Raw genomic sequence first — 13,907 nt, 5'->3', positions numbered from 1 at the left:
AGGAGGCTGAGGCAGGAGAATTGCCTGAGCCCAGGAGGCAGAGGTTGCGGTGAGCCGAGATTGCGCCATTGCACTCCAGCCTGGGTAACAAGAGCGAAACTCCGTCTCAAAAAAAAAAAAAAAAAAAAAAAAAAAAGAATTATTGTCTTCAAAGGATGTTTGCTTTTTATTTATTTATTTTTATTATTATTATTTTTGTCAGTAGTAGATTAGCCCTGAAAATGTATGATTGTTTCCAGTGTTACGAACTTATTCCTCTTTATTCAGTAACATGATCTATGTGGCTTTGGGAGTTCTTTTCTCTTTTCTGATTCTTGAAGGAGTTTTGAGGCCCTGGAGATGCTGGTTATGAATGATGAATTCAGCAAAACTTAGAAGGGAACAGTTGAGGGAATTCAGACAGCCAATAGAGGACTTGAACCCCTTACTTCAACTGTTATGAGAAATAAATTATAAGTTTAGTTTTCAAAGACATGAAAGAGATTCTCAAAAAGGAAGGGAAGTGGGTGCTTGGTGTTGCTTTCTCTTTCCTCCCTCTGTTGCTCTCTATTTGGGCATTAAATGTGGGTGCTGGAGAAGAAATAAAGAAGAAAAAAAAAAAAATCTTGATAACTAGACAGTCCGATTTCTGATTTTCCAGTTTGGATAAGGATTACTGGATGGAAGAGGTAACTAAAATATATTTTGTACAATAAAGCACTGTTGTGCTGTTACAGCCACATTAAATGTTTACTCATGTGTAGCCTTCAGTTTGAAAAGATTCAGTAGAGGATCCAGCTGGCATTTTTGTGCTCTCTTGATGTCTTCAGTTTTTTAAAAACAGAGGAAAGTCAGCTTTTGTTTTGTGTCTCATACCCAGAAGGACTCCAGTTCTTTCAGCCCAAAATTTCTGTAAAAAGCATATTATCTTTGCTCAGTACACCAGTCCGTAGCAAGTGGGTGGGTTTTGGCGTGTCACCCAAAACAAGGGGCCCAGTTTGTTGTTTTTCACTGTCTCAATTTGCTCAGAGAGTAAAAGGGGAAAGAAACAGACCCAGCCTCACTTGCACCCACAAGTCAGTATAGTTAATCTTCCAGCAGGTCTCCTCTTTGCTTCCACCCCTTGGAGAGGGCTTCATAAGCAGCAGTTCAGCAAAGTTAGCAACAAGCCTAGATCCATTCAGTTTTTTTGGGGTGTGTGTGTGTGTGTGTGTGTGTGTGTGTGTGTATGATGCTTTTTGTGTTTGTCCTGTGGGGACAAATACAAAGTAGGATCCATAGATTCCATATTCAGGCTTAGAATAAAGGCTGAAATTAATCACTGTTCTATATGGAATGATTTTAAGTCAGTCGTCAGGGATTCACTGCCCCTTGAATCTCAAGCATAGCCTCGTTTTGTCTTTGCTTGGTGGTAGCTGTTAACCAGGCCCTGGGTGAGCCTAGAACTTGGTCTCACATGAGCCGTGTAGACACCTCTCTGCCTTTTTGTTTAAGATGATGTAGAAGGCCGGGTGTGGTGGCTCATGCCTGTTATCCCAGCACTTTGGGAGGCCAAGGTGGGTAGATGACTTGAGGTCAGGAGTTCGAGAAACCCCATCTCTACTAAAAATACAAAAAATTTGCTGGGTGTGGTGGCCCATGCCTGCAGTCCCAGCTACTTGTGATGCCAAGGCAGGAAATTTGCTTAAACCTGGGAAGCAGAGGTTGCAGTGAACCAAGATTGCACCATTTCACTCCAGCCTGGGTGACAGAGTGAGGCTCCATTTCAATAAAATTAAAAAAAAAAATGATGATGTAGAAGAACTATAAGTTCTCATTTTTGGCCAGTTTGCCTTCCAGGTTTTTCCCCTCATGTTTACCTGTATCTTTTACATGGTTATAGGTCAGAGTATTTGCACTATATTCTCTCTTGTCCTCATATAGATTTATTTGCTCAGGGGTTTTTTTTTTTTCCTATCTCAATTGATTTCACTGTAAGTTTATTACTTGGGAATAGGGTAGAAATGATTCTTACTGTACTGCTTTTAAAAATGGGTTCACCAGTTCACAGCACAACGGCCAGCATGCATGTACCAGTTTTGATGATGTGGTGAGGTTTTAAACAGTTGGTCTGCTTCTCTCTCTCTCTCCCCCCCCTCCCCCCACCCCTTTTTCCCTCTCTTTCTCCTCTCTTTCCTTCTCTCTGTCTTTCTCTCTCCTCTCTTTCCTTCTCTCTTCTTTCTCCCTCTCTCTCTTCCTTCCTCCCTTCCTTCCTTTTTTTTTTCTTTCAGAGTCTCGCTGTGTCTCCCAGGCTGCAGTGCAGTGGTGCGATCTCGGCTCACTGCAACCTTCACCTGATGGGTTCAAGCGATTCTCGTGCCTCAGCCTCCCGAGTAGCTGGGGTTACAGGCACATGCTACCACCCCCCCCCTAATTTTTTGTATTTTTAGTAGAGACAGGGTTTCACCTTGTTGGCCAGGGTGGTCTTGATCTCCTGACCTCTTGATCTGCCTGCCTCGGCCTCCCAAAGTGCTAGGATTACTGGTGTGAGCCACCGCGCCCAGCCTGGTCCACTCATTTCTGTTCCCAAAAGCACCTACATGAGCTTATGTTTTCCAGAGTATTGATCCCAGTCCCCTTAAGCATGGATTTAGACACCATTTTCCGCCAAAGAATGAGTTATAGTAGATCAAAAGTGACTTATCTTTCTCTTAATAAAATATCAAAAACATTAACTTCTAAGGAAGCCGACAAACATGGTTTGCAGAGACCCCCAGGGAGTAAATTACAGAGACTTGCTGATAATGTTTTGTTCCTGGTGGTTCCTATATATTCAGTATACACATGTTGACACTACACCCCTGCTTCTAGGGTTATTGTGGCTCTTTTTCTGTCAGAAGGTTTCCACCCGCTTCTGATGGGTGGCAAGGCAAGCCAGAGCAGCGTGGGTGGCGGCGAAGGGCCTGCGTCCTGAAGCCAGCCGCCTGACTTTGAAGACAGGCTCATCTGTTTTTCAGACACTTGACTTTGGTCCGAGTCACTCACTCTGCTTCTCTGACTCAGCTGCTTCTTATGTAAAATAGGGATAATAAGAACACTTGCTTCATAGAGTTGATTTGAGGATTAAACATAACTGAGTATATGTAAAGCCCTTAGAATAGTCCCTGGGATATAGCATGTTCTGTGTTCTATTATTACCGTCACTCAGTTAATTTTGAACCACGTAATTTCCAAGTGCTGGTGAGTCTAAAAAGCAGAGCCAAACATATAATTACATGAACCCAGAATTAAATTTTTAAAATGTCTTTTCTAGTAATAGAGCTTAATGAGATTGGCACATCAGGGAAAAGTCCTGGGAATTTGTGTATGTTGGTGACTGTTGATAACCAGATTTCTCAGATGCAGTCTAACACCGGCATCTTCCTAGGCCGGACTACCTTTGCGGCACCAGCAGATGGATCAAGAATTAAAATGGAGCTTTTATCGTGGGAATCTTTCATCTTCTACCATTAAGAGGCTTTTGGGTTTCCCTCTCCTAGGTGCTACTTTTTCTATGGAGAGCTTGGTCTGTGGCACAAAGAGGTGCTGAAAGGAAGAAGAAACACCTCTGGGTAAATAAACACCTGGAGGCTGGCAGGTGACAGAGCAGTGTCTGGGGACACTTGTTGAGGCGAATGTTCATCTCCCTACCCTTTAAAACTCAGATGGAAATGACGTGGCTGATGAGTTATTTGTGGTTCCTGTGGTAATTAAAGCAGCCCGTTAGACCAGGACAGAGGCTCTCCTCAGCTTTCAAGAGAACGTTTCTGCCAAGAGCCACATACTAAGGTGTGCTGGTCATGTGCTTGTTGACATCAGTATTACTATCACTTCTGTTGAAAGTGACACAAAACCTCTAAAACGGGGTTTAAATAAAGTTTACCTCATTGTTTCAGAACGTGTGTGTTGCTGTAACAAAATACCTGATGCTGTGTAATTTATGAAGAACAGAAATTTATTTCTCACAATTCCAGAGGTCGGAAGTCCAACAACGAGGTGCTGGCAGGGCTGCTGTCTGCTTCCAAGGTTGCCCCTGGTTGCTGCATCCTCTGGAGGGTCCTCACATGGCAGAAGAGCAGAAGAGAATGAATCCACTCTCTGAAGCCCTTTCATAAGGGCCCTCATCCCATCCATGAGGGCTTTGACCTCATAGCTTAATCCCCTCCTAAAGGCCCACCTTCTAATACAATCACGTCGGCATTTCAGCCTGTGAATTTCGGGGGACACACTCTGACCTTAGCACTCATTCAGCTCTGACCCTTTGAATCTTGGGATTGTATGTAGCTGCTCTCCGATCCTTAGTTAGCATGATAGATAGCAATGCTGCCAGGTGGCTGCTCGAGCTCCGGCTATCAGGTCTTCATTTGAGTCAACAGGAGAGAGTGTCAGAAGAGGGAACAGTTGCGTGGTCACGAGGAACTGCAAGGGAGGCTGAAAACGCAGTCTGTGTGCCCAGCTAAAATTCAAGGACTGATGGCTTGAGCCCAGAAGTTTGAGGCTGCAGTAAGCTAAGATTGCATGACTTCAAAAAAGACTTCTGATAAATTTGGACATTTCTATTTAACAGACATTTGGGAGACCCCCCCCCCGCCTCCGCCTCCTTCCCCCCACCGCCTCAGGTGCCTGAGAATAAAAGCTTAATACCACTATTGGTCCTTGTGCTCCAAAAGCTCTTAGGTTATTTGATTGACCCATGGCAGCCTTTTGGTACTGCAGAGCCTTATTAGCAATCTAGTGAGTTTCTAATGTAGATCCTGTGTGTGTTGGGTGGGTGGGTGGGTGGTGGTGATTGTATTGTAGCTAGGAACACCTGGTCAGCAATGCATGCGTTTTGGGGCCATCCATGACTTCAAAAATAGATGGGCTTGCAGATACTCCAGGGAAGCATTTCAGTGACACCTTTCTACTGTGCCAAATGGTCAGTTGGATTGGAAGTTGAGCTAGCAGGTTTGAACCTTGTTCTTAGTTTTAAACCAGGGCAAATTGCTGGTGCTTTGCCCGTAAATTAGAGCTTCTGAGCCATGTGGGAAGTAGCCCTTACCCCACAGAGGAGTGATGCATTGTCTGGGGGCTACGGTGGTTTTTTTTCTTTGAGATGGACACCATATAAGCTAGTGGTGATACTTACTTAATGATAGTGACAGGGAAAACTACTGCCAAGAGTAATTGATGTGATGCACACATAGTCCCAGAGCCAAGGAGCTAGATGGGGTCTTCGTACTTGAGGAAGCCAAGCATGTGGCCTTCAGGCACTCTTCTCTGCTGTGATGATCAGTGTGCGTCACCTGGAGCTGATTGGCTGTGGTTTCTAAGTTTTCCTCCCTCTGAGCAGACCTCCTTGTGATTCTGAAGCAGCTCATCCAGAGTGTCACAAGAGACACTGTGATGGGCTTCAAAAATGTTGGGTAGTATGGTTATCTGGTCTTCTTCTATAAGGTTGACTGTGAGATGTGCCAGCTCATTCATGTAGGGACATACCCGATGCCCTCCAGAGGGCTGAGCTGCTCTGAGCTGTCCAGGCTTGGGCTGTGTCAGGTTCTGAGCATTGAAGTGTGGTGGGGGGTACATGACTAAGAGGTGACAGAGCTGATTACCCTGCTTGTTTTCTTTTACTCATCCAGCGGTTTTGGAACAGTACAAGAGGATCTTCTGCATTAGATCCTGGAAGACACACACTAGAAATAGCATAGTAAGATTGGGTCTAGGCTGTCAGAGCCACCTCCAGAGCGAGAGCAGTTTTAGAGAAATATCCTTTCTATAGCAATACAGGAACCTATGCTGGCTCAGCAGCTGCCCTTTTGGAAACTGTCAGCTGAAGGGGCCTGTTGATGAGCTGTTCATTACTACTGGGGCTTCCCAAATGGGAAGTCTCTGCCAAGGAGTTCATTGTTCAGCATGTCTAGTGGACTCCGGTTCCTAACAGCTGGATTCTTTGAACACAATAAACATTTCTCGAACGGGTTTTTTTTGGTGGGCTTTTAGCTTTCTTTTAATAGGCACATCACTTGCCTGCCTTTAGTTCTATGAAGTTCAGCATAAATGTTGACTCTGATGATACAGTGGGACTAAACAGTGTTATATTTCTCATCAGTTTCCTCCGTGTCTCCTTCCCTTGTCATTGTTCTCCAGAGGTAGAGTACATTTATGGAGAACGTTGCAGGTGGATGCCAAGCGGCCTAAGTTCTGAAACAGTGCAAAGAGCTGTGCACTTGGAGTTAGACCTGTGGTTTGAGGCTCAGCTTCGGGACTGAGCAAATCATTTAACTTGATCAATTTTCTTTCTTTTCTTTCCTTTCCTTTCTTTTCTTTCTTTCTTTTTTTTTTTTTTTTTCTTCTTTCTTCTTTGAGATGGAGTCTTGTGTTGCCAGGCTGAAGTGCAGGGGAGTGATCTCGCCCCACTGTAACTTCTGACCCCCCCGTTCCAAGTTCAAATGATTCTCCTGCCTCAGCCTCCCGAGTAGTATCTAGGACCACCGGTACACACCACCATGCCTAGCTAATGTTTGTTTTTTTAGTAGATACACAGGACGGTCTTGATCTCTTGATCTCGTAATCGCCCCCTTCAGCCTTCCAGAGTGCTAGGATTACAGGTGTGAGCCACCTCACCTGCCCTTAACTTGATCAATTTTTTTAAGCTTCAGTTTCCTCATTAGGAAAAAAGAAGACAAAGTAATACCTTGTCATAATGGAATTAAATGAGGTAATGTCTTCAGAATGCTATATAAGTAAAGAAATTGTGAATCGTCTTCGCAATTTCTTTACTTATATAGCATTCTGAATTCTTTAGTTATATAGCATTCTTCTTCCATAGAGTTTTTTTTTCCTTTTTAAAGATACCTTGTGTTGACCTTCGCTTAACTATGTATTTGGACAACAGCCCACAGTCCTAGCCTTTAACCCTCCCGACTCTAATTGGAGTAATGTGTTAGAAGTGGCAGGGACGGAATATGTTCTGGATTCATTGCACTAAATATTATACAAAACGAAGCTGAACTCATGCTTCAGTGGGCAGTGTCAATTTGCCTTCGAGACAGCACCATGCAGCTGCAGCCATTAAGTGGCTGGGTGCTGGGGGTGGACGGCTAGAGTCGGAATCCCGGTCCTTCCAACTTCTCTTTGCCTCCATGTTTGCCGTCAGTGGCGTGGGTATGATAACTCCCATCACATAAGTTTGTAGTATGCAAATGAGGTCATTTTTAAGTGCTGAGCCCAGTACCTAGCACATAGAAAGAAATGCGGCTTTTATTACAGTAATAATAATTTTTAATTGTGGTAAAATACACATATCATAAAATTTACCATCATACTGATCTTTAAGTGTACGTGTCAGTGGTGTTGAGTATATTCATGTTGTTGGATGACCAAATTCCAGAATCCTTTCACTGTATAAAACAGAATAAAACAGAAACTATATCCATTCAACAACTCTTCATTTTCCTCTCCCCTCAACCCCTGGCAACCGCCATTTAACTTTCTGAATTTGACTACATAGCGGAATCATACAGTATTTGCCTTGTACCCTTTCCCATGTTAGATTTCTATAGGCTCAGGATTGCCTGCCCTTCTCAAACCCTGGTTATTAGTGGATTCTTTCTCTTTCTTTTCTTTTTTTTCCTCTCTTTTTTTTTTAGAGATAGAGTCTCGCTCTCTCGCCCAGAGTGGAGTGCAGTGGCATGATCATGGCTCACTGCAACCTTGATCTTCTGGGCTCACGCAGTCCTCCTGCCTTACTTAGCCTGCCATGCGCAGCTGGGACTACAGACACAAACACCATGCCTACGTAATTTTTGAATTTTTTAGAGGTGGGTTCTCACAATGTTGCCCAGGCTGGTCTTGAACTACTGGGCTCAAGTGATCCTCCTGCCCAGCCTCTCAAATCACTGGGATTACAGGTACATGCCACTGTGCCCAGCTGAATTATTCTTAAGGAGCAAGATGACACCTCAGACCTCCATTTCATCCTTTTGAAGGGAGAGGCAAAATTATGCAAAGGAGAACACAGAAATTATAGTGAAAGAGATAGAGGTGAGAATTAAGTAAGCGAAAAACCATTTATTCAGGGCAGAGTTGATTCCCTTTGTGGAGCTTCTCCTTCTGTCCCTGCCTTCGTCCCCACCATGTAAAAATTCAAACCTATACAACAGTAGAGAGGATGATATAGCCAAACCCTATGTACCTGTTAGCCAGATTCAACAGTTATCTGAATTTTTGGGGGCCCATTTCTAACATGGCCCAGGAGGAAGAAAATGCCTGAAAAATCTAGATTGTCCTAGAGGCAGGTGTTTCTTTGTTTCTTTGTGCAGTTTGATTTATCTCCTCCTGCCTGATAAAGGGCTTCTTCTGCGTTGGGACGTCTTCCCATCTCAGGTTGAGGTAGAACGCCAAAACTCTATGATTGTAGGCAAGTTACGCAACTTGGTTTCTTCTACAGTGGTCCTAGTGGAGTGTTTGGCACGGGGCCTGCTGCCCTGTCAGCAGTGGTGGTGTGTTTGCGGAAGGGAAGGGTCACCAGCCAGGTCCTTGAAAACACGGGACTGAGACATGTCGCTGTAGATCAGCAAAATTAGTCATACTGTGTCATTGATGAAGGATTGGGACAAGTGCTGATTTTCTAGAATTGCACCTACTGTTTGTTCATTATCGCATTTGACTGGCCATTGTACGGGTTCTCTCCTAGATTGTGCTGGGTTAAGGGAAACAGTTGTTTATTTGCAAAATTAACTAGTATAACTTTTTAATATGTTTTTTTGATAGTGATGGGATTGCTATTTACATTAAAAACATTTTATGGGTTTTAAGTGTAAATAAAAATATCAAAATTTGAATAACTGGATAGGTAATATACATGTGGCTTCATGAATGAATCACTTTTTTGTTTTTCTTCGGAATTCTGGAAGGAATTCTATCTACTAATTAAGGCTATAGACTTTACCTTCCTAGAACTTGAGGACGTAAGAAACAGATAGATGCCTGGGAAGAACAGGAAATTGCGGGCCTGTCGATGTTTAAAAACTTTCAGTTTATAATTGCATAGAGCCTTTGATTCCCCCCTCCCACCCTGCCCCATCCATCTGTAGCACCCAGAGAGCCTTTGGTTTTGTTATATCATTTTCACTTTCGAGTCTAGTTTATCTTATGAAAGCTTTACCTTCCTGTGATATTTTGGGGCGTGGGAGGATCTATGGTCCCGAAGTCCAGAGTAGTTTTAAATGTTTTTCTGCATTAGTATGCAAAAGTATCATGAAAGCAAAATGAATTGTTTGCAGATAATTGAGTCAAAATATCTGCAAAGATCCTCCAAAGATCCTTACTTAGTTGTGTGTCACAACTTGTGTAACAGGACGTAGTTTGCAAAACTGTTCAGTTCGCATTGACTTGTGCAACAGGAATGGCCAGTTTTCCTTACGCTCAGGGCAGTCAAACACAACCGTATAAGAATTGTAACTTTGAAAGATTTCATGACTTTTTTGTTGTTGTTGTAAAATTCAGTTTGTGAAATAAGTTCAATAGTAAAACTTCTAAGATTGAGTCATCAAATGTTTAAATGTGCTGTTTTTCTTTTCTTTTTCTCTCTGTCTCTGCTTTTTTTTTTTTTTTTTTTTTTTGTGGGGGAGATACAGTCTTGCTGTGTCACCCAGCCTGGAATGCATGGGGTGATCTCAGCTCACTGCAACGTCCATGTCCTGGGTTCAAGCAGTTTTCCTCCGTCAGCCTCCTAAGTAGCTGGGACTACAGGCATATGCCACCATGACTGGCTAATTTTTGTATTTTTAGTAGAGGCAGGGTTTCACCATGTTGGCCAGGCTGGTCTCGAACTCCTGACTGCAGGTTGATCCATCCACCTTGGCGTCTTTTTATTTACTTATTTTGTAATTTTTATTTTACTTTAGGTGCATACTATATCTGACATTTCTCCCCATGTTATCCCTCCCCACCCTCCCCGCTGCCTCTCCCTTACCCGCCCTCAGCTGCCCCCAATGTGTGATGCTCCTTTCCCTGAGTCCATGTGTTCTCATCCACCTTGGCCTTTTAAAGTGCGGGATTATAAGCGTGAGCCGGCGTGCCTGGCCTAAATATGCTGTTTCTCATCTCTATTATTAGGTCAACTGGGGTTTTTTTGTTGTTGTTTCGAGATGGGATCTTGCCGTGTTGCCCAAGCTGGTCTCAAATTCCTGACCTCAAGCTGTCTATCCCCCTTAGCTTCCCAAAGTGCTGGGATTACAGGCATGAGTCACTGCCTGGCAGGTCAACCAGTTTCATTAGAAGACTTGGGTTATGTCTTCTACAGCTTATGTAATATAGATTTTTTTATTTTTAAATTAATCTTTGTATCAAATGAAAAAATAAATCAGTTATTTGATAAATACAGTCCTTCACTACCTCATTCTGTTGAATGCACTTGTTTCATAATTTTCCTTTTACGAAGCATACATGTTATTGAAGGAAAAAAGGGGCAGATATGTGTATTACTACTTTTTTCTTTTTTTAAATTTTAGGATACCTGTACTACTAACAACACACACAAAGCATGTAGGTTTGAGTGCATTTGGAATTCGCTTCTCCACTCTTAGTTGGGATACCCCTAAGTTGTTTTAGGTGTTGGTGGCGTTTGTGTTCCTTGTCATTATATGTGGTGGCATACATTTGTGAAAAGGCCACCCGGTTTACTGTAGGTGTGGAGAAGTCCATGGCTGTGGGCTGGAGCAAAAGTAACCAAGAGAAGTAAGATTAACGCTGTGAGCATAGCCTTCCTGCTAACTCACAGAGCTTTCTGGCCATGGTTTTGGTTCCATTGATAGAGATGTGCAAGGGCTGAGTGGTGCTCCATGGGTGTGCAGTCACCTTGTGATTCCAAGGCCCTGTGGCCCCTCAGCACGTCATCACCGGGCCCTCATTCTACTTTCTGCTGCCACTTTTTTTGTCTGTTTGTACTAGGACACAGGCAGGATCCGTTAGCTCTACCTTCACGAGTGGCTTTAGAAAAAGCTCTTCAGGAGAAGGAGGTGGTGTGTGCTACCCACCTTGCCTCGCCATCACTGCAAATAGTTGAGAGTATTCAGCTGTGTTAATGGAAGGGAGGACGGAACTTTTGGGATCCCAAGACTTTCTGTCACAGGCATATCAGGCAGACTCTTGTCCCTTGGTCTTTTTTTGCTTTTTTAAATTTAACTTTTAAGTTCAGGATTTGTAACTTGTGTCATGGGAGTTTGTTGTACAGATGATTTCATCACTCATGTATTAAGCCTCATTCCCATTAGTTATTTTTCCGGATCCTCTGCCTCCTCCCACCTGCCACCTCCAGCAGGCCCCAGTGTGTTGTTCCCTCCCTGTGTCCATGCGTTCTCATCATTTAGCTCCCACTGATAAGTGAGAACATGTGGTATCTGGTTTTCTGTTCCTGTGTTAGTTTGCTAAGGATAGTGTCCTCCAGCTCCATCCATGTTCCTGCATAAGACATGATCTCGTTCTTTTTATAGCTGCATCCCTTAGCCCTTTAACTCATTGTGCATGATAGCTGCCTTTGGATTCTCCTTCCAGAGCCCCTTGGAGGTTGTGCATCAGCTTGGTTACTCTGGGGGCTTTCCTCTGTACTGCACATGCCCTTTCTCTTATTCCTGGGCGCTCTCTTCTCTCCTCACAGTCTTCCGTGTGTGCTAAGATCGTGCAGCTCCTGGGGCAGAATGAGGTGGACTATCGCCAGAAGCAAGTGGTCATCCTGAGTCAGGATAGCTTCTACCGTGTCCTCACCTCAGAGCAGAAGGCCAAAGCCCTGAAGGGCCAGTTCAACTTTGACCACCCGGGTGAGTCGGGCTGTTGAAGGGAGTGTGTATGTGTATTGGGGTGGGGGATGTATTTTTTTTCTGCTTATGAGGAAGTTGCTTAACCTCTTGGAATCTTGTTTCCATCTAGAACGTAGGGACTTGATAACTACCTTGCAGTGTTATTGTGGGGCTTATGTGAAAAGAAGGAATTTTCAAATGCTTCATGTAGCGTTTGGCTCATTAAATACTGATTGAATCTGTATCTGAACAAGGGTGATTTTGTATGAGGCTGGGACTCAAGATGGGCCAGACATGAGGTCGAACATACAGAGCTGGTTCTTCTGCTGCTTCTGATCTGAGGCAGCCTTCCTCAGACCTCCTCCCCATGTGTACATGTGTGCTCAACCCACTCTCTGGCAGAGAGGGAGGTGGAGGGCCAGGGTGGCCACCAGAATGGTTTTTGCTCTGCAGCCCTAGGCCAGCACACTGCTCCTTTAGCTGGCTTAGGTTTCTTATTGTTAGAAGCAAACCTTTGCATGGTGGCTATTGTATGCACTCCCCCAGTCATGGGTATGCTTTCCAGGTTAGCATGTGCCAATCCTGGGATGATACCAGCTAAACTCGGACAGGGAAGAGACCTGTCTGAAGTCAGGGGTGGGATGTCAAAGAAGAAAAGAAATCTGTTTGTTGGAACTCATTCATACATCTCATTTTGAGATACAGGGAGCTTCCATTCTGCTTTGGGTAGAAATTGAGCTTTTTAGGGAGCAGTATGATTATCTTTAAAGTGTGATGTGCCCATATACATGTTTATGAGGATGCCCTGTGTATGATTATAGGAGATACTATTTTAAAATTAAGAAACATTTTAACGATTTGATATTTTTCAGATGCCTTTGATAATGAACTCATTCTCAAAACACTCAAAGAAATCACTGAAGGGAAAACAGTCCAGATCCCTGTGTATGACTTTGTCTCCCATTCCCGGTAAGTGAGCTGGTCTGGGCCAGGGATGGCACCCACAGCTTCCCAAAGCCTCCCTGGTCAGCACTGAGACCTCCTTCCTCACCTCTGGCACTTCAGACCTCTGTCCTACCCTTGGCCAGTGCCATTGCAGCGAGTCAGTGGAGGGTGTGGTGGCAGCAGTGTGTGCTGTGGGATTGCACAGGTCGGGGAGTTCATCTGGGTGCTTCCTGGAACAGTTCTGTTGTCACGATTCCTTAACTCTGAACGATGGGTTCGTTATTTAAGCTTGAGGGACTGCATGTGCATCTGATCCACATTCCAGTGGCTGTTGTTCCTGGAACAAGATGTAAGGGGAGGGGCAGAGGAAGGGAAGGAAGAAGAACAAAGAAAACTGTTCTTTCTGCTCTCCTGGTTTACTTGGGATTGGACAATGTGGAGAGGCGTGAGGTCACCAGAGCCTGATCTCAGAATTAACCAAGTGCTCCAGAAAGCTTCTCAGTGGAAACATAGCAGTCCTTTCCAGTGAAGCCTGCATTTTAGTGCTCCTGATTAGGAAATAGAGGAACAGCCATGCTTCAACCTCACCCTGCTTCCTTCTGAGTGGTGGGAATGGGCTCCTAGAGGACTGCCCTTCTGCTGGCCAGACCGCAAGCTCCTTCAAAGCTGCGCAGAGCGTCTCAGTCCTGAATGTAGAACACCCACATCTTCCCGTGGGTCTGAATTAGAGAGCGTGGTGAAGATTTGATTGGAGGACGAAGATGAGAGAGAGAGAATGAGCATCCGTGTGTGTTCACTGAGGTGCAGAGGGGGCTATTCTGGTGCTTACCTCCATGCCTCACCAGAATCTTCTGAAGCACTTCCTTCTATGGGCCAGGTTCTCCTGTGTAGGAGAGTCAGAGGTCAGGATGCTATCCTCACACCTTTGAGTGTCAGTCTGTTTTCCTAACCCAACCACTGCAGATCATGGAGGAATGAAGGGTTTTAGTATAATGTTTGGAGCTTATATGAACATTGGGGCTGGGAGAGCCGAAGAATCAGACAAAGTAGTCCCCACTGACTCCAGCCTGAGGCACTGGAGCAGAGGCGGGGGTTCATGGAAAAGTCCAAGGAACTGCCATGTGTGGGTTTGCAGCCACATTCTGGGAGCTTGTGGACTGTTGGCAGAGTTTTCCTGTCTGATTA

The 13,907-nt window shown here is 44.3% G+C and overlaps 1 protein-coding gene across 1 annotated transcript in view; it reads left to right on the top strand.

Annotated features, from left to right (window-relative positions):
• The window catches only part of UCK2 (uridine-cytidine kinase 2), an 88,116-nt gene that overhangs the window by 54,484 nt on the left and 19,725 nt on the right, over window positions 1–13,907 (top strand). The window contains exons 2-3 of the mRNA XM_002760436.6: window positions 11,639–11,798; window positions 12,650–12,746. Coding sequence (XP_002760482.1) covers window positions 11,639–11,798; window positions 12,650–12,746 — 257 coding nt within the window. The remainder of the gene's footprint in view (window positions 1–11,638; window positions 11,799–12,649; window positions 12,747–13,907) is intronic.

This window comes from Callithrix jacchus, chromosome 18, assembly GCF_049354715.1.
Source record: "Callithrix jacchus isolate 240 chromosome 18, calJac240_pri, whole genome shotgun sequence".
In the NCBI taxonomy this organism is placed as follows: domain Eukaryota; kingdom Metazoa; phylum Chordata; class Mammalia; order Primates; family Cebidae; genus Callithrix; species Callithrix jacchus.
The sequence above is the reverse complement of the archived record's forward strand: the minus strand, read 5'-3'. Positions and strand labels throughout refer to the sequence as shown.